The sequence below is a fragment of the Paramormyrops kingsleyae genome, chromosome 5 (assembly GCF_048594095.1).
Source record: "Paramormyrops kingsleyae isolate MSU_618 chromosome 5, PKINGS_0.4, whole genome shotgun sequence".
NCBI lineage: Eukaryota > Metazoa > Chordata > Actinopteri > Osteoglossiformes > Mormyridae > Paramormyrops > Paramormyrops kingsleyae.
In genome coordinates, this window is record NC_132801.1 from 22674701 (window position 1) to 22693811 (window position 19111).

At 42.0% G+C, this 19111-nt stretch overlaps 1 protein-coding gene across 1 annotated transcript in view; it reads left to right on the top strand.

Annotated features, from left to right (window-relative positions):
* LOC111848653 (uncharacterized) overlaps positions 1–19111 on the top strand; it is a 23471-nt gene continuing 4360 nt past the window's right edge. Inside the window, exons 1-43 of the mRNA XM_023820850.2 lie at positions 1–223; positions 2046–2240; positions 2909–2925; positions 3164–3199; positions 3597–3689; positions 3979–4050; positions 4393–4437; positions 4692–4745; positions 5077–5130; positions 5438–5491; positions 5648–5701; positions 5787–5840; positions 5932–5976; positions 6096–6149; positions 7399–7443; positions 7842–7895; positions 8420–8518; positions 8613–8657; positions 8753–8851; positions 9311–9364; positions 9632–9739; positions 10421–10474; positions 10768–10866; positions 11082–11135; positions 11244–11342; positions 11489–11542; positions 11934–11987; positions 12099–12152; positions 12277–12330; positions 13114–13158; positions 13286–13384; positions 14301–14408; positions 14644–14751; positions 14916–14969; positions 15108–15161; positions 15658–15765; positions 16117–16170; positions 16385–16438; positions 16860–17021; positions 17129–17236; positions 18101–18208; positions 18719–18772; positions 18987–19094. Coding sequence (XP_023676618.1) covers positions 142–223; positions 2046–2240; positions 2909–2925; positions 3164–3199; positions 3597–3689; positions 3979–4050; positions 4393–4437; positions 4692–4745; positions 5077–5130; positions 5438–5491; positions 5648–5701; positions 5787–5840; positions 5932–5976; positions 6096–6149; positions 7399–7443; positions 7842–7895; positions 8420–8518; positions 8613–8657; positions 8753–8851; positions 9311–9364; positions 9632–9739; positions 10421–10474; positions 10768–10866; positions 11082–11135; positions 11244–11342; positions 11489–11542; positions 11934–11987; positions 12099–12152; positions 12277–12330; positions 13114–13158; positions 13286–13384; positions 14301–14408; positions 14644–14751; positions 14916–14969; positions 15108–15161; positions 15658–15765; positions 16117–16170; positions 16385–16438; positions 16860–17021; positions 17129–17236; positions 18101–18208; positions 18719–18772; positions 18987–19094 — 3159 coding nt within the window. The 5' untranslated portion in view covers positions 1–141. The remainder of the gene's footprint in view (positions 224–2045; positions 2241–2908; positions 2926–3163; positions 3200–3596; positions 3690–3978; positions 4051–4392; positions 4438–4691; positions 4746–5076; positions 5131–5437; positions 5492–5647; positions 5702–5786; positions 5841–5931; positions 5977–6095; positions 6150–7398; positions 7444–7841; positions 7896–8419; positions 8519–8612; positions 8658–8752; positions 8852–9310; positions 9365–9631; positions 9740–10420; positions 10475–10767; positions 10867–11081; positions 11136–11243; positions 11343–11488; positions 11543–11933; positions 11988–12098; positions 12153–12276; positions 12331–13113; positions 13159–13285; positions 13385–14300; positions 14409–14643; positions 14752–14915; positions 14970–15107; positions 15162–15657; positions 15766–16116; positions 16171–16384; positions 16439–16859; positions 17022–17128; positions 17237–18100; positions 18209–18718; positions 18773–18986; positions 19095–19111) is intronic.

Consider the following 19111-nt stretch of genomic DNA (forward strand, 5'->3'; position numbering starts at 1 on the left):
TTCGCTCGTTTAAGCAGTAGGGAGTTTCTGCTGGGGTCTGGATTGGAGATACAACGACCGGACCCTAACTTGTATGATTGGAATCTAAAGAAAAACAGGATTCCCCTCGTCTCAAAGAGTCTACATGTCTAATATTTAGACATGTTCAGCTTTGTGGATATTCGGTTAGCGCTGTTGCTTGCCGCAACAGTACTTTTGGCAAGAGGTCAAGGCGAGGAAGATAGTGAGTAACCGTTTTATCATCTTTATTGTGCTTTTATGTGGCTGCCATGCAGAAACACAATGAGTGAATTTCGCCAAACTTTTAAGATTTGATAAACTCACACGTGACACACTTATTCTCGATTTATGCATTTCCTCGTCGCTGAAATCTGTGCTTAATTGAATTGAAGCTTAGTCTGCATGCGCTGTTGCGGCGAAGCGAGTTGTTACAAGTCCACAGCATCCCGTGTTCGAGCGCTTTATTGCGTCCTACGGCTAGAAGCTCCACAGGAGCAAACTTTGCGGAATAAGGCGGGATGCTCGACGGCGCATCAGCTTAATTACAGCCTCTGCTCATTCGGGTGGAGGCGATTTTTAGAGGTTAAAACGTGGTTTTGGGATGAATATGGCCCATAACATGTTGGACTAAATATAAAACAAAATGCGGCCAGTTTGTTATTGTAATAGATTTTATAAACGAAAAATAGCTCTTCAAATAGCGTATCTGATTTCCATAATTTGGTCCAAATGTTTAATGATGCTACAGATATTTAACCTTAATTTGATCATTCTTAAATTAATATCCGGACTGGGTGCAAACAATGAAAGGGTAACCATTATAGAAAGCTTGTGATGTGTGAAAACAAACAATAAAAAATGAAATTAAGAAAACTCTAAAGATGTGTAGAATAAAGGCTTTAGACGTCCGAAGTGAAATCGTCTAGACATCACTTCATCTCGTAAGTTTTGGATACGGGGCGTGTTATCGAAGTGCCACAATTCCACGGTCTTAGTGCGCCTCCTTGTGTTTGACGTGTGCACTAGAAAATTTAAGGGACCACCCCCCCCCCCCCCCCGCTTGCATCTACACGCGCACACGCGCGCGCGCGCGCGCACACACACATATACACACACGCGCACTGAAAAAAGAGGGGGAAGAGAGATAGAGAGATATTCTCTGTTATTGTCTCACATTTTCCAACATATAGTTTGCGATTATGTCAGTAATAAAAGTTTCAAGTCAGTAATTTCACCCACTATTGTTGTCTTTTGCACGTAATTCTCTTTAGATAGGCCTATCAGATTTTATTTGGACGTCACCTACATTAAAGTGGAAAACAGTCCAGTTGAACACTGGGCCATGCGTAATCTTCGTTTCGTAAACTGCGTTTGGGCCATAATTTTAATGAACGGTTTTAAAGCCACATAAAGTTTTCATTGAGAAATAAATTTAGAAAACTGTGATTAGCTCATTTTTACTCAACATGAAGTGCGTCTTTGTGGTGCAGTTTGCTGCGATTTATTAATATTTCAAATGATTTAACTATGTCATTTTAAAACTGGGATATGATACTGTTCACAGATATCATGAAACAAATAATAAACTTTCCCCACCTTTTTCCAGATATATTTAGGCATTTCTGCTATATCAATGCACCATAGACACCAGCGTAATTAAAACCATTGGGTTTCTTTAATAAGATACATAAGCAAGCGAATAAAATTTAAAATTAATTCAAATGAAATACATGAAAATGTTATTACAAACATTACAAAAATATAGATATCGTTTATTTTGCGAGTTCTACTGTCTTTTAGGCCTATAGGTACATATATATTTCACTTTAAAAGATTCCGATTAATCGGAATTTGCATTTGCTGATTTAGCCTAAAATAAAGGTTCGAAGAAGCATTAGCAGCGCGATCTCGTTTATTTGTTTTTTTACTATGTGATTTTACGCGCGGCACTCTTCCGGTTCCCCTTTTCAGGGTCCCTGCGCATTTGTTCATTTAATGGGAAATGCACGTTTAAAACGTCACACTGCTGCTTTCGTTAACTGCAGTCGCGGCCGGCAGCTGTCAGTTGGACGGGCAGACTTACAACGACAAAGATGTATGGAAACCTGAGCCCTGCCAGATCTGCGTGTGCGACAGTGGCAACGTAATGTGCGACGACGTGATCTGTGAAGACACCACCGACTGCGCCAATCCAGAAATCCCCTTCGGCGAATGCTGCCCTATCTGCCCAGACGATGACGGTACTGCGCCCCTTCCTCTCATTATTATACCTATTAAAGATGTTTATTGAAATCTTAAAAAATCTGGAAAAAAAAATCACTTTTTATTTGAGAATAGTTTTGCCTTCAGAATGAGTCTTTTCATTGAAAGGAAACATGGCAAGAAATAGGGATGGAAAATACACTCAATTTGTAAAAGTATAATGTGTATATGTAATGTATATGTTATAAAATATATTAAGTATATATGCTGAGTATAATGTCCTGCAGGCCTGCTTGTTAAGATCTATCTGAAATATTTTTTGATTCACTACACCAAAATATACAATTTGTTTATATGCTGCCTGTAAAGTGTCATGTTCAAATTAAAGTATTTAGTACTCAAAGTACTTACATAAACCAGTAAGTTAAAATACTGGCAAAGCTGAACTAAGATTTAATACATCAGATTTTCAGTTTCACACTATGACTAATATTATAAAATCGTTCTAAGGCCCTTTACTGAACGGGCAAGTTAAACACACAGAAATGGTTTTATTGGTGCTCTATAATCCACATTATTATCAGCAATATTTTTTGTTTGCATATTTAATGTACACATTTATAGAGTTAAATGTGTTTTATTGGATTGCTTTTGGATATTTTATGAAGATAATAATCTAATCTATTTCATTCATTTGTTTTCATAGGTTCTTCAAAAGCAGAGGTAAATGTTTTGCTCTATACTAACTAATGTAAACAATCATCTTACACAATGACATACACAGATATTATGCCTTTGACAAATTGTCAAGACCCTCTAGCAATCATTTTTGTAAAAGATCTTGGCACCAAACCCTTACTTTCATAGGTCAATGTTATCTTTTAATGTAAGTGGATGTCAAAGACTATAGGACTTAGTAAAAAAACATAGAGGAAAAATGTGACCTTTATCGCCTTCATAGGGACCCAAAGGTGACCGTGGACCCAAAGGTGACCGGGTATGTTCCTGTCTTAATTACTCTAAAGAGCTAAAAATAAGTATTCTATAGTCAGGCAACTGGAATTTGTGTGAAGGGACTAAAATAGATACTAGTCATATATCGATTCCTATATATGCGTTTGAGTATTACATATGTCTTTCAAATCGTGTTTGCATTTATCAGTTGGTGAATTTTAAGTGGTGATGTGAAACTCGCAGCATTGATCATGTACACCAAGTGAACAGAAATGCTAGCTTTGTGCTACAGAGCGAAATAGTTGTTTATTGAAGTACTAAGTACTAGGTAGTCTATTTTATGTTTTGAGACCTATGTTAAAATCATCAATGTGTTACATATATTTCGTGGAAGATTCTAATTTTCTTTATGCGTTGTCATCGAATTCTTCAACCGATAGGGCACCCCTGGACCCCCAGGCAATGACGGCATCCCCGGACAGCCTGGCTTTCCTGGACCCCCCGGACCCCCCGGGCCCCCCGGCCTTGGTGGAGTAAGTACCACAGCACTTCTTCTCCTCCACCTGCAGATCGCTGTGCGCTTTGCCTTTGTGTGTGTGACTTCAGCACTGCTTGGTTGGACAGCGCACAGATTTGGCTCTGCTCACAGGAGGCAGGCCCCTGAGCTTCATGAAATTAAAGCTGCCATTTACGTTGTTGTGCCCAGAAAACATAAAATACTAGGCTAATGCCCACTAGCGGCTAAAATTAGCATTTGATTTGCATTTTCTTTATGGTCGGCCATCTTGTACTGCCTAACTCTGTTCTTCTTTCCTTCTGCAGAACTATTCTCCTCAAATGTCAACCGGTTATGATGAGAAATCTGGTGGAGGGATGACTTTTCCCGGCCCTATGGTAAAGAGTCACTATAACTGCAGTCTGTGTTTTGAATTTTAAAATATCGATTGACACTTCCTCAGAGATCAGTAACTAATCATTTATTGTCAAAATGACCCGATAATTACTTTTTGCACCTTAACAAATAAAAAATGTTTTTTTTTTTCAGTTATTTAAACAAATAAGTTTTTGTTTTGTGCTTGAAGGATCACAGTTGTACCTTTGCTATATGTTTGTTTTCTCAATAAAAAAGTAAATGATGCAACATTCTGTCCCATATACAAAGCTACCTTTGGTAGTTCTGGTAGCTTAAGCATCCTAGTAGAGTTTCCGGTTGTTAACTCATTGTTTGTGGTCTAGGGTCCCATGGGTCCCCGCGGTCCTCCCGGTCCCTCTGGCTCCTCCGTAAGTGTGCCTGCCTTCCCTCACCAGTGACATTTACTCTTAGACTGCCCACACCCATTTGCTCCATCGTGTCGACCAGTGATGTCATGCGAGTCACTTTACGACCTTACTGTCATTTTAATCAAATTAACTGTGATGACATGTTAACAATTGCAATGTGGATTATGGAACAACAGCAAATTACAGGGAGCATCACTGTTTAATTAGAAAACAACCAACAGCAATAAATGTTGTTTTTTTCCCAAATCTAACAGGGACCCCAAGGCTTCACTGGCCCCCCTGGTGAACCCGGAGAGCCTGGTGCTACTGTAAGTACCCCCCCCCCCCATCTATCCTTCACAACAGTTGACCAGCTGCAAGATCCACCTCTTCTTCCTCCTGCTGTTCAGTATAGCTCTGCAACACATAATTCCCACATTGGACAATCCAAACATCAGCAATGTCATTGTCAGAACAAGTACTGAATAAATATGCAAAATTCTTTCAATGAGAAAGTGTCTTTGAGCAATTGATTTGGGACATTTTATTCTTTGCACTTATGCTTTTACTGTGATCAGTATTTTGTTGTGAGCTTCGCCTGTCTTATATCATGCCTCATTCAGGCTGCTGTCAGTAACTCTTACTTTCTATCTTCTTCAGGGTGCTATGGGTCCCCGTGGTCCTCCTGGCCCATCTGGAAAGAATGGAGAAGATGTAAGTAACCAGATGTATTAATCCATCCATCCATCCATCCATCCTCCAATCAATTCTTTCCTAAGACCTGTGGTCATCATTTGATTGTCTTCCTTGTATGAATCAGAAATACAATTTAAGCCTAATCAGAAATTAGGCTCAATCAAATCAGTCATCAAATACAGCAAGGGTTAGCAGTCCCTTCAAAACATCACCGCTATCCTGCCATAAAATTACAAAACCTTGCCAAATTTGGCCTGTTTTCCCAACTTTTTTATGTCGATAAAAAGCTCGGGCAGAGGTCTCACTGTCCTTCTCTCCTGCTCAGGGTGAAGCTGGCAAATCCGGGCGCCCTGGTGAGCGCGGCCCATCTGGCCCTCAGGTAAAGCCTGCTGACTTATTATTTAAACACCAAAGGTCAGATCACTGGTGCATGCAGTTACGGTCACCATGGCTTATAAGGAACTACAGCCACTCTGCCACTTGACAACTTGGCAACGGGCAGCATTTGTGCTGATTTCATCTCCTTCGTCTGCAGGGTGCTCGTGGATTCCCTGGAACTCCTGGGCTCCCCGGCATCAAGGGACACAGAGTGAGTGAATGCTGGTAGAGACGCACCCTGGTGGGTATAATGCAAAAAGGCTGCTGCTTTAACATTGTCCTGCTTTCCGTCTAAGGGCTTCAGTGGTCTAGATGGATCTAAGGGGGATACTGGACCTGCTGGACCCAAGGTGAGCTTTTAGACGGCCAATGCGGCAAACAGATATTGGCTGTATGCTAATGTTTGCGTAGAGCTTATTGTAACCATGTCTCCGTCAACAGGGAGAGCCTGGCGTCACTGGTGAGAATGGTGCTCCTGGCACAATGGTATGCAACATTTATTGCCTCATATCTTGAAAGTATGGATCAGAATTTGTTTTGCATAAGTGAGATCCCCATCATAAAGGTCCCCATCATAAATCCACCCCTGCCTTGTTTTTCCACAGGGCCCCCGTGGTCTCCCTGGTGAGAGAGGCCGTCCTGGTTCTTCTGGCCCTGCTGTAAGTACCCTTTAAAAAAAGCCTCAGCTGTACAGCTCTGACTGAGGACATGCCTTATCCTCTAGTCTAACTGCACTCTTCCTTCTGGCTGTATGCTTTCCACTGTATCTTGAAGGAATCTCTGTCCTCTTGTGGCTTCTTATAGATTAACTTATTAGGTTAATAATCATTGTCCATTTAGATGGAATCTATCTCTTCTGAATAAATAATGAAATAATGAAATTGCCCGTCTGCAATTTGCAAAAAGCTGCATTTCACCTGCTGGGGTGTAATCTGGGATTATGATGAATTAATATGCATTATAACCTAGTAGTCATCACATAATACCTTTAAATTATTAGACACTATTAGGACATCTTAAAACTTGCAAAGCTTATTACACTATAATTTGTATACAGTATATACAATGAACAAAAATGTCTGACACATGTTTATTGTCTGATGATTCCTTTTATTTCCCAAATGGTTGTGCTGCTTAAGTGAATGATTAGAATGGACAATGAAACTTTATGCAAATAAACAAATAATTAAATTTAACAAATGGCCGAGCGTACACCAAAAACATTTTGCAAAAATTATTTTTCATGCCCTGTTCCTAAACACAAGCCCACAAGCTCTTTTGCTAGCAGTAACAAGACCCTTTAAGTGAAGAATGTCTCACGATTCATGCTGCCATCACAGTTGTCTGCACAAAATCCCAGCCATTATAGCAGCTAATCCTAGTGTGTTGTAGTACTGCACAATCATAGTAACAGGCAGGCACCCTCATTATGTTGTCATTAGTTTTTTAAACAATTGATATGAATCAGTATTTTTTCCTTAAGCGTAGTTACATTTGGCTCAGTCAAATGTGACATTTCCCTACCATCCACACCCAAATCTACACCCTTGAGTATTTGCATTAAGCAGTATTAATACAATATTTATTTTGGACAAGCCTTATAGTCTGGTTTTTATAATTTACATTATTTAAACAAAAAATGTGGCAAGCAGTACTGGATAAATGATATCCTGTTAGTAGGAAAATCATTTTTTGTTTTGTTCTTATATAAAGTCAAACAGGAGTCAAATATCTGACACTAGTACCTGTAAAATGTAACGAGATATAAAGCAAAGGTTTTTTTTCCAACTATTTCATTGTTGGAGCCACAGCAGAAACCCCAAGGAAGTGTTGACTGGTCATACCTATATACTTACATACTGAATGTGTCTGAAAGCCGATGTCTGAGTCTGTACTGTCTTTCTCTAGGGAGCTCGTGGTAACGATGGATCTTCTGGTGCTGCTGGACCTCCTGTAAGCATTTCTCTTAATATGTAGTCCATTGCTGTATTATAATTAACAGCAGTTAACTTCACTCGATCTATTTATCAAACTTCAGGCGAATCAGTCGCACGACGTTAGCATTAACAGCAGTGCAGTTCATATCCTCTGAGCGGAGCACCATAGTATACTAATGTCTAACTAGGAGAAAAAGAATCAGTGGGTACATTTATGCACTGGTACGTCACTAAAAACTTGATGTAAGATGGAATCAGGCATTTCGGTTCCATCCTGGTCAAATGATATCTGTGCAGACTTTTATCACCTTTGCACAGAAGTACAGGGCTGATGTCTGAGTGTCACATTGTTTCAATGCCATTCGGGCTCTTGTTGCATTTCTAAACGCGTAATTCACATCTCTTGCATTTCAGGGACCCACCGGCCCCGCTGGTCCCCCTGGTTTCCCCGGTGGTGCTGGACCTAAGGTCAGTGCTCCCATCACCTGAGCAGTGGTCATTCTGACTGCCCCATACCTGTTAAATGAAAGAATGGATTCACTGGCAGGTGGAATTCCCCTCTCTTTGATCCCAAAACAACTAACATGAAATTAAGTGGGATCCTTTTGAAAGGATTATCCTGTAGTAATCGTACTAGGATGACTACAGCTATTCATGTAATTGTTTCCTGTATACATTCACTAAGTGCACTACAAGTTACAGAATGGACTGGTTTCTTATTAGAAAATAATTTTAGATGATTATTTGGAGAGTCCATTGTTTAATCTTACATTGGCTGTAATGATGAAGCGCAAATGTTGCAAAATAATTTGAATATAATTTGTTAAGCATTTTTCAATAGTATTGGGCATTATGTTTTCTTTAAAGATGAGATGTGATTGCAAATAAGATACGTAAAGCATGAGATCAGTGAATCTGTTACTTTGTCCAGAAGGAACTTAAAGAAGCTATTCTTATTCTTGCGACTGACATGAGGTAAATTGCTGCCACAGGGAGAGACTGGTCCTGGAGGAAGTCGTGGCTCTGAGGGACCCCAAGGGGCACGTGGTGAGCCGGGTAACCCCGGACCTGCAGGTGCCGCTGGCCCATCTGTGAGTAAAAGACTCGGACTTTCTTTAGGGAAAACATCATTTTACATATATATATCTTTCAATTATAATGACCTGTGTTTCTTTTTCTCTGCAGGGCAACTCTGGTAGTGATGGGGCCCCAGGCTCCAAGGGTGCTCCTGTAAGTGTCTCTCGTGATTCTTTGTTTTGTATAACTTTTCCTCCAGTTTAATGACAGATGAATAACACGTGCTACTGGTTTGATGGCTCCTGTAGGGTGCTTCTGGTATTGCTGGTGCTCCTGGTTTCCCTGGACCCCGCGGTCCCCCTGGACCCCAAGGCACTGCTGGTGGACCCGGTCCTAAGGGTAACAATGTAAGTAGATTTTATCCTTTGCTACAACAGAATTTCCCAGATAAAATTGCTTGGCTTTGATTAGCTTTATTTGTTGTACAGGCAGTTGCTGGGTTAACAATGTCTGACTTATGGGCAACTTGTACTTAAGATCAGACTGCCATAAAGCCTATTGTATTAAAAATTTGGGCTAAATATGATGGTTCATAATAATGAAGGCACAATACTTTGAGATGCTCAGGAAAACATTATGTGACTTCAACAGCTACTTTTTAAAAACTGTATTATTATTATTATTATTATTATGATTAGTGTTTTGACTTACCTACTGTAGAAATTCAACAGACTTAGGGAAGAGATCTCTTTCATAACCTGAGGACTGCCTATAAATAATCACTGACCTGCCAACATGTACAGTAAGCAACCGCATAACAGCAAGGAAGTGATTTATTTAAATTCGCTTTGTGTTTCACCCAACAGGGTGAAGTAGGTGCCACTGGATCCAAAGGAGAGCCCGGTGCCAAGGGAGAGTCGGTGAGTTCGCCTGGCATACTACTGGCATACTACTGGCATACTACTGGCATACACGGCATTTTAGCTTCCCGACTGTAACCGCTCCGTTAAACACGGCCCCTTCTCACTTCAATAATATTGCTTTTAATTTAAGACATATTACTTTTCGCAATTCTTCTTCCATGCTTACTGACACGTTCACACTCACTTTGTTTTCCCAGTTGAACGTTGCACAGGAAGGAGCTGCAAATGAATATGCATGTTACAATTACTCTTCATCGCACTCAGGGTCCTGTAGGCATTCAGGGACTACCTGGTCCTGCTGGAGAGGAGGGCAAGAGAGGTGGTCGCGGTGAGCCTGGCGGTGCGGGACCTCGTGGAGCCCCTGGAGAACGCGTATGTTAACTTTTCTTGAAGATCCCATAATCTTCTCCAGTGAGTGCAACACCTGAAGGCACTGTTTTTAAAATAGTATTTTTTTTTTTTTTTTTAAATGATCACTACCAGAAAATTCAAAACATTAATATTTAGCATGTGGTTAGCATTGTTGACTCACAATTCTGTAACCTGGGTTTGAGTCTCCACCGGGAGTCTGTGTGTGGAGTTTGCTTGCTCCGTGTCACCATGGGGTTTCCTCTGGTGGGGTTTCCCCCACAGTCCAAAACCATGCTGAGGCTGATTGGAGTTACCATATTGCCCACAGGTGTGAGTGAATGGTGTGTGAGTGTGTGTGTGTGTGTTTGTGTGTGTGAGTGAATGGTGTGTGGGTGTGCCCTGTGATGGGTTGGTACCCAATCCTGGGTTGTTCCCTGCCTTGCACCCATAGGCTTCTGACCCCCTGTGACCCTAAATAGGACAAGCAGTTTCAGAAGATGGATGGATAATATTTAGAGCACATTTGCTTTGTGCTGCCAAGAGCACCATTTTGGTCAAATGTGATATGACCTTTGTTTTGTATATAACCAATATTACCGTGCTGTGGAGACAAACCTAGTGCCTGTAACAGGACTGAATGATCAGAATAGTATGGAGTGTCCACAATGTGTGAATGTGTGTGCTTCTCCTCAAACCCCACAGGGAGCACCTGGTGGCCGCGGTTTCCCTGGTTCTGATGGACCTGCTGGCCCCAAGGTAGGTTGCAGCCCAGCTCGTCTTATTTCCTACCCCACACTGGTTTGCAAGCACTTCCTAGCGTAGAATCAAGTAGATTGCATATAATGAATAAAACATCTGCTGACATTTAGGTTTATAGATCAGCTTCTACATGTGGAGAGGGTTATCATTCACCAGATGCATGGAAACAGCACACATTGGTGTGCTAGAAGATTCTATCCTTGGGGTAAAAGGGGAGGAGGATATTTCACAGGTAGCTACAGCCATTGCAGTAGAACTTAGCTCACCAATCTGTTTCCTGTGTGCTCCAGGGCGGCCCTGGCGAGCGCGGTTCTGTTGGATCAGTCGGTCCCCAGGGAGCTTCCGGTGAGCCCGGTCGCCCCGGTGAGCCCGGTATGCCTGGATCCAAGGTGAGTTTCCACAGTCTGTCTGTCTGAAGTTTGCTGTCATCCTGCACTCAATCATGCTTCACCAAAGAATTGTTATTCTCTCCAACTACACATGTATGCTGGGGTTAGGCATATGTAGCTGCTGTAGGACGTCTATGACATTCAAGTGCCAAGGGAAGGTGACAGTGAACTACAGAACAGTAGTCCTGATGTATGCTCTTGTACTCCTACTTTAGGGTATGACTGGCAGCCCTGGCAGCCCTGGGCCTGATGGCAAGGCCGGCCCTTCTGTGAGTATTGAACCAGACGATTCATCTCTTGGCAAATTTGACATAGACTGCTATAGACTTAGGAGTGAAATGCTGGCTAAATACTTACACATCCCGTTTAAATGGCAGGGTTCTCCTGGACAAGATGGCCGCAGCGGACCTCCCGGCCCAGCTGGAGCCCGAGGTCAGCCCGGTGTCATGGGATTCCCTGGACCCAAAGGAGCTGCTGTGAGCATCATATGTTCTCCCCAGTTTGGCAGACAAATTTTTAAATGTCATCAGAGGACCTTGTTAAAAAAAGATGGCGTTGGCAATATGGATGATGCTGAGTGTGACAGCAAATGATGGACGGATTTCCGTTCTCCCTCCTCCAGGGCGAGGCTGGCAAGTCTGGTGAGAGAGGTGTTGCAGGACCTCCTGGTGCTATTGTAAGTAGGCCACCTCACCTGCACAGTGGCACTCGCTCACACGATACAAAGCATTTAGTCTGTGTATTACTGTGATCATTTCTATGTCACATATCCTCCTGAGGCACCAGGAAAAGAGTGTCCTTCAATTTCAGGTTATTTGTCTTTGGAGGAAATAAGACATCTTACAATTTAGATTTTTTTTCAAATTTATTTTTATTTTTAACTTCACAGCATGTCCTCTTTAGTGTACAACAGGAATAAATACGTTTCCCAACATCAGTGAAAAAATAGATGCAAAAATAAAATGTCCACTACAATGGACATAAATGAATGGGTGGGGTCTCGGGTGGATATGAAGAATGTGTATTTATATTAGGAGTCCTTGGTAATATAATGTGTGTCCGTGCAGGGTGCCCCCGGCAAAGATGGTGATGTTGGTGGCCCTGGACCCTCTGGCCCTGCTGTAAGTCACATTCATACATTCATTCGTACACCAATTCATTGTATCTCATTCATACACTAATGGTGCCCAGTGTGTTACTGTTTATTTTTAATGAGTAATAATTTGTCATAGGGACCTGCTGGAGACAGAGGCGAACAGGGACCCGTTGGTTCTCCTGGATTCCAGGTAAGAATCTCAATTTCATAAACTGATAAACTGAGAAATATTCATTTTCTATCAATATATGAATGTACTTATATCAGTGTTGTTTCTACATGAAATATTTATACTGATATATTGCGCGTCACAGGGACTTCCTGGACCCCAAGGTGCTACTGGTGAGCCTGGCAAGGGCGGTGAACAGGTAAGTGCAGTGGTTTCAGTGCCAGTGATCAGCAGTTAATTCCTGTGTCCAAAGAACGCAGTTCCACCGCGTCACTTCTCTCTTAATCTTGAAAAACTAGGGAGATGTCGATTTTTTATCCCTTTAAAAAAATTGTTTTTACAAGTATCACTAAAAACCAAGCCATCTTATTAATAGTTGCACAAAGTACTATTGTTTTGTTGAAATATTGTTACAAATGGTTTACCATGCAGAGTAAATAAACTTAAGACTATCCTGAGATAGCTGCAGTACTTACATAAAGCACATTCTTCACTGGATCTTTACGTTTATCACTGAAAACCAAGCCCTCTTATTAACAATTGCACAAAGTACTGATTTCTTATTCAAATATTGTTCGAAATAGTTTATTATGTAGAATAAATAAACTTTCCTGATAGCACACATATGTCTGCCTGACGTACACAAGTTACATCTAAACGATGTAATACTGAACTTGTTTGCTAATTGCGAGGGCAGTTTCTGATCTGCAGCCAACACCAACCTAATCGCGACTTGTTCTTGATCTTCCCACGATGAATTTACATTCCTTACTAGACATGGCGTATCAGGCAGCATAAATACATTGCGAGAAGATCTCAAACAGGTCGTAATCACTGGGTGTGACATATTTAGGAATTTGCTGACGTTATAGATCAAAAAGCAGTAACCTACTCTTACCAAAATTGATAGCAGACAATTAAATCTATTCTCATGCAGTACCCTGTCGTGTCATTAACTTGTGCCAATTGTTTTATTACAAAGGGAGGTCCCGGGGAAGTTGGTGGCCCAGGACCCTCTGGATCTAGGGTAAGTGTTCGGCTGAGTATCACCATCTGCATGAGCAACTCAGAATTACACTGGAACAGTTTTGCCCTCCTCGGGATAACCTGAGACAACACACCCTATACTCATAATCCTTCTTTTCCCCATCCAGGGTGAGAGAGGTTTCCCTGGTGAGCGTGGTGCCCCTGGTGCTGTCGGCCCTGGTGGTCCTCGTGGATCTCCTGGCCCCTCTGGCAATGATGGTGCAAAGGTGAGAGCAGCCAATCATGATCTTGGTTGGTTAACACTTGTGTTAATGTCTCACAAATATATGTATGTATTGAAAAGAAACAGGCTGAGTAAATACAAACTAATATGCACTTAAAATGAGTTTAAGGCATATATTAAACTATTATATTAAACAACAGCATCACCAAGTGTCCACCATTTATCCATATTTGGCAACCACCTTTTCTCTTATTTTACAAAGTATACATCCACCGTACATTAAAAAAAGGAAAGTATACACAGACCATATATATACAGACTCTCCCCAGGTTACAGTGGGGTTGTGTTCCAGTAAACCCTCTGTAAGGCGTAAATGCATTTTCATAAAGTACACCTAACCTAACAAAGATCATAGCCTAGCCTAGCCTACCTTAAACATGATTAGAACACTTAATTTAGCCTGCATCTGGGCAAAATCATTAACACAAAGCCTATTTTATAATTAAGTGTTAAATATCTCAAGTGTATTGAATAATGTACTGAAAGTGAAAAACATTTACCCATCATAAAGTCAAAATATCGTAGCACAGATCATCGTAACCCAGGGAGTGTGTGTTTGTGTGTGTGGTCTAGGTATATACTACGTTGTGAGGTCTTTTTTTTCGGTCCCCACAAGGGGACATTAAATTTTATAAAAATCTGTGGTTGCAATCAAAATACTAAAAATGCCAAATGGTTAGGGTTAGGGCTGGGTAGGAGTTAAGTTTGTCACTGCATTGTTGGGATTAGGGTTCTGCCCATAGAAATGTCCCCACAAAGATATGAGTACAGGTCTGTGTGTGTGTGTGTGTGTGTGCGTGTGTGTCTGTGTCTGTGTCTGCCTGTGTACGCATATATATGAATTGCTTGGGCTGTCTAGCTGTACAACATATCTTAACCCCTCCGTCTCTCCACTCTAGGGTGAGGCCGGTGCTGCTGGTGCCCCCGGTGGTCAGGGGGGCCCAGGTCTCCAGGGGATGCCCGGTGAGCGTGGTGCTGCAGGACTTCCAGGCCTCAAGGGTGACAGAGTGAGTATCGACCCACCTACAAAACTGAGAGGTCCAATCTGATCTCTACTAAACTAACGGGGGGCTCTGATTGGACTCGGACTGCATGTTTGGGAGATGTATATGAAATCTGATACGTAGGTGTCCTTCATATAATACTTATTGATAGGAAATATTTTAACAGGGCACTTCCTACTGTAGGCGTGCCCATCTGAGTGTGTGTCCCAGTGCTGATGCACTCCAACTTCTCCCGTAGGGTGATGGTGGTCCCAAGGGTGGTGATGGTTCTCCTGGAAAAGATGGCATTCGTGGTATGACTGGTCCCATTGGTCCTCCTGGCCCTGCTGGTTCCCCAGGCGAGAGGGTAAGTCTAGAGGGGAAAAGTATCGAACTTGAAATTCCATTGAAAAACACCCTCTGAAGCACTAAAGATTATGATGTTCACAGTTTATAATATTACAAAATATTACTTGGGTTGAAAGGCCTCTTCAGATGAATTCATGCAGCATTCTCTGATTCTGCATCCAGGGTGAAGGTGGACCTGTTGGTCCCTCTGGACCTACTGGTAGTCGTGGTGCCCCTGTAAGTGTCTCTACCCGTCCTGCACATGCACCTTTAAGCGCTACTAAAATCTGACAAAATGAAGTCAGTGCTTGTAACTCTGGAACTGATGTACAGAGAAAAGTAAATCGATAACTGAAACCTCCTCTTTTTTTCCAGGGAGATCGTGGAGAGACTGGTCTGCCTGGACCTGCTGGATTTGCAGGACCTGCTGTGAGTATGACCTGAAAACCCGTGACAAAACAAAAGAACCTCTTTTGACATATATGAATTTTGTGCTGAGATTACCTCATGGGCCAACAGCTCCTATAGTATGTGTGAACGGCAAAGGTGGGCAGTGGCGTCCTGCTGGTTAGGGACGTGTGCTTATGAGTGAAAGGTTGCTGGTTCAAAACCCTGCCCAGTTAGGTACCATTCAGGTATCCTGAGCAAGATACTGCCTCTAACTGCCAATCCCTGGGTATTAAATAATAGCTGCCCACTGCTATGTCACATATGGGTTAAATGCAGAGGACACATTTCATGGTTGTGGCGTGTCAACAATGAGAATTATTCACAGATGTGAAGCCCTCATAGCAGTTCCTAGTGTAAATATAAGTGATTTGAATAAAAAAAAAACATATAACACAACAAAGGCATATTTGGACTAATGTATCAAAAACTGTTTTGTCTAGCTTGTCATGAACATTGCTCCTCTCCCTCACTATAGGGTGCTGATGGTCAGCCTGGCCCTACTGGTTCCAGTGGTGACACTGGTCCTAAGGGTGATTCTGGTCCCCCAGGCAACGCTGGACCTGTTGGTGGCCCTGGACCTCAGGTAACTCCCGACTAGTGCTTCCCCCCAGTGTATAAACTCTAAAACATGACCCCCATCAGACACATTAAACATGGTTACCTATTTTGATCTCAAATTACCAGATTGGTAATGATTGTATTTTATCAGTAGCATCAGCCAATGTCCTTGTAGAACATGCTTTTACTGTGATTTTTTAAACTTATTGATTGGAGAAAAACTGATACAGGTGTCCAGTAAATAAAAAACACCAGTTTTATCCAACAGGAAGATTGTATTTCAATGTATCAATGAAGGTATCTTTCTGCATCCAAAAGCAAACTATGTATTTTCATCATGTGCCTGTTGAGTGAGGTATGAATGTCTTCTCTACAGGGTCCTGCTGGTTCCACTGGACCTAAAGGTGCTCGTGGTGCTGCTGGACCTCCTGTACGTACCAATGTTCCATCTTAACAAATGTTACATACATACATTTAATTTATACTTAAACTAAATTGGCTAATGAGTATAGAAACTTTATAAATATGTTTTGAAGAAGTGTGAAATTTGGACTGAAATTAACGGACATATTAATTTTTATTAATTGGGACATTTCAAACATCAAACTGCAGTATGATAACGCCAGTGATTTTGCTGTGTGTAGGGTGCTGCTGGATTCCCTGGTGCTGCTGGTAGAGTTGGACCCCCAGGCCCTGCCGTAAGTTACCTGCCGTTCCTAAGGCACCATTGGAGGAATCACATCTTTCTTTCATGTTGGCTAATCCATCCATCCATCCATCCATCCATCTAATGTTCGATAATGCAAGGCAGAGCCTGGCTTTAAACCTTTCTCAGCCCTTTTACCTCAATCATTGACACACATGTTCAACAAGTAGAAACTATTTAGATATCATGCAAATATACTTTAAGATTCAATATGCACATTCAGCATTTTACTGAGCAGTGGAACTACGCAGAATTTTTTGTAAGGTCATTTTTATACAATACTTTGCAGTTCCATGTAATTCCTAATGCATGGCTCTCAGATCAATACATGCCACTATGCTGTCTCAGTAGTATTTGGTAATAGTTGTGTTATAGGGTAAGTCATTCTGCACTGCCTGTCTCTTTCATCTCAGGGTAATGGTGGCCCTCCTGGACCCCCAGGACCTTCCGGAAAAGAAGGACAGAAAGGTCCTCGTGGTGAGACTGGACCTGCTGGCCGTCCCGGTGAGTCTGGAGCTGCCGGATCTTCAGGACCCAGTGGAGAGAAAGGCTCCCCTGGATCTGATGGCCCCTCTGTGAGTAATAAGTATATTACATGCAGTGAAAATTGATCTGGAGACAGAGGAAGATACAGAAGGTGCAGGAGACAGAATTAACCTGTGTCTGGTCTCGTCTCCTCCAGGGTCCTCCTGGTATTCCTGGGCCTTCTGGTATTGCTGGTCAGCGTGGTGTTGTTGGTCTGCCTGGACAGAGAGGCGAGCGCGGCTTCCCCGGTCTCCCTGGCCCACTGGTACGTGAAGCTGCACAGTTCTGGAGAGACACACTGTCCCCCGGAGAGTTATACACGCAGTGCTGGTGGTGTCAAGTGACGTTCACTCAGAAACCAGTCATTTAGAAAAAGCTGCACTCTTCACCCAGAAAGCTGTCGCACAGCTTTTGTCCGGTACTGCCAGGTTAACATTCATACTCATTTTTGACGCCCCTCAAAATCACTGTACAACACTGTATGGAACAACTGATGCTGAAGGGTTTGCATATGTTAGCATTTTACGTTACTTGTGGATTAATGGATGTGCAACAGATTTCAGCAACTTAAAGCTTGGAGTGACTGTATGTAAGCATGATACACGATGTCACAGGTTACTTAATAACACAAAAGCAGGGAGTTCTCTTTGCTGCTGGCCAATCGGCTTCACCTCACACAACATCAGATCCAAAAGGTTTTGTTTAGGCTGATTATGGTAGTTTATGAGCAAAGATCTGCGTTACATTATAGGAGTATAAGAGACACTGAACAATGTCTTTTTGCAATAGATTGTGTTCTTCAATTCAATTCAATTTTATTTATATGAGATGAAGGTCAGGCTGCTATGTCAAGAGGACTGGATGGGAACCACAATGATTTTATTAAGCCATTATAAGATAGTAAAGAAATATCTGAATACAAAAAAACTCCTGATTATTTATTTAGAACCTATGCATTTTATTATTTTTGTTGCCTTTAAAAATATGTTCCATTATAACCCCGACTCTCAGTAGGATAAGCTAACTGAAGATGGATGGTTATTATACATTTCATATTATTCCAGTTTGTTTTAGTTTGTGAAAGCAGTAGTGTTCCTCTCTGATGACAGGCATGTTTTGTGTGCTGCAGGGAGAGCCTGGAAAGCAGGGATCTGGTGGCCCTGTTGGTGAGCGTGGACCTCCTGGCCCCATGGGACCTCCTGGACTGAGTGGTGCTCCTGGCGAGCCTGGCCGTGAGGTGAGGGACACCCCTCTCAAATCATGTCGTTGGCTGAATCATATGTCACAGTCAATTTTGATGCCAGACTATATACATAAGGATGTGAAAGGGTATATACAAAAGCATACAAAAGGCTATGTATATAAGGATGTGAAAGGCTATATACATAAGGATGTGAAAGGGTATATACATAAGGATGTGAAAGACTATATACATAAGAATGTAAAAGGCTATATACATAAGGATGTGAAAGGGTATATACATAAGGATGTGAAAGACTATATACATAAGAATGTAAAAGGCTATATACATAAGGATGTAAAAGACTACATACATAAGGATGTGAAAGGCTATATACATAAGGATGTGAAAGGGTATATACATAAGGGTGTGAAAGGGTATATATGAGTTATATATGAGGTGAGCATAATGCTAAAAGATAAAAGCTGGCTACACCATTAGAGCTTTGCATCATCTCTCATCTCAGTGCATTTTATTACATTAAATTAATAACTGCTCCTCCTCCAGGGTTCTCCTGGTAACGAGGGTTCTTCTGGTCGGGATGGACCTCCTGGCCCCAAGGTAAGCCTGAACTTTCCCTGGAAAATGCTTCTATCTACCCTGCTCTGTTTCCACAGTGAGCGTAGTTTGTGCTTGTGTACTTTACTCCCTCTGTCTTATTTTTTCTCGAATGGAGTTTTTTAACTTCGATTGTCGTGACCTGCAGGGTTTCATACCTTCTCATGTCCTTCTCCTCCCCCAGTGGCACTAACCCCACTGTCACTCTCTCTCTTAGGGTGACCGAGGTGAGAATGGTCCTTCTGGTGCTCCTGGTGCCCCTGGAGCTCCTGGTGCCCCTGGTCCCCTCGGTCCATCTGGAAAGACTGGTGACCGCGGAGAGGCTGTAAGTACGAGGAGTAG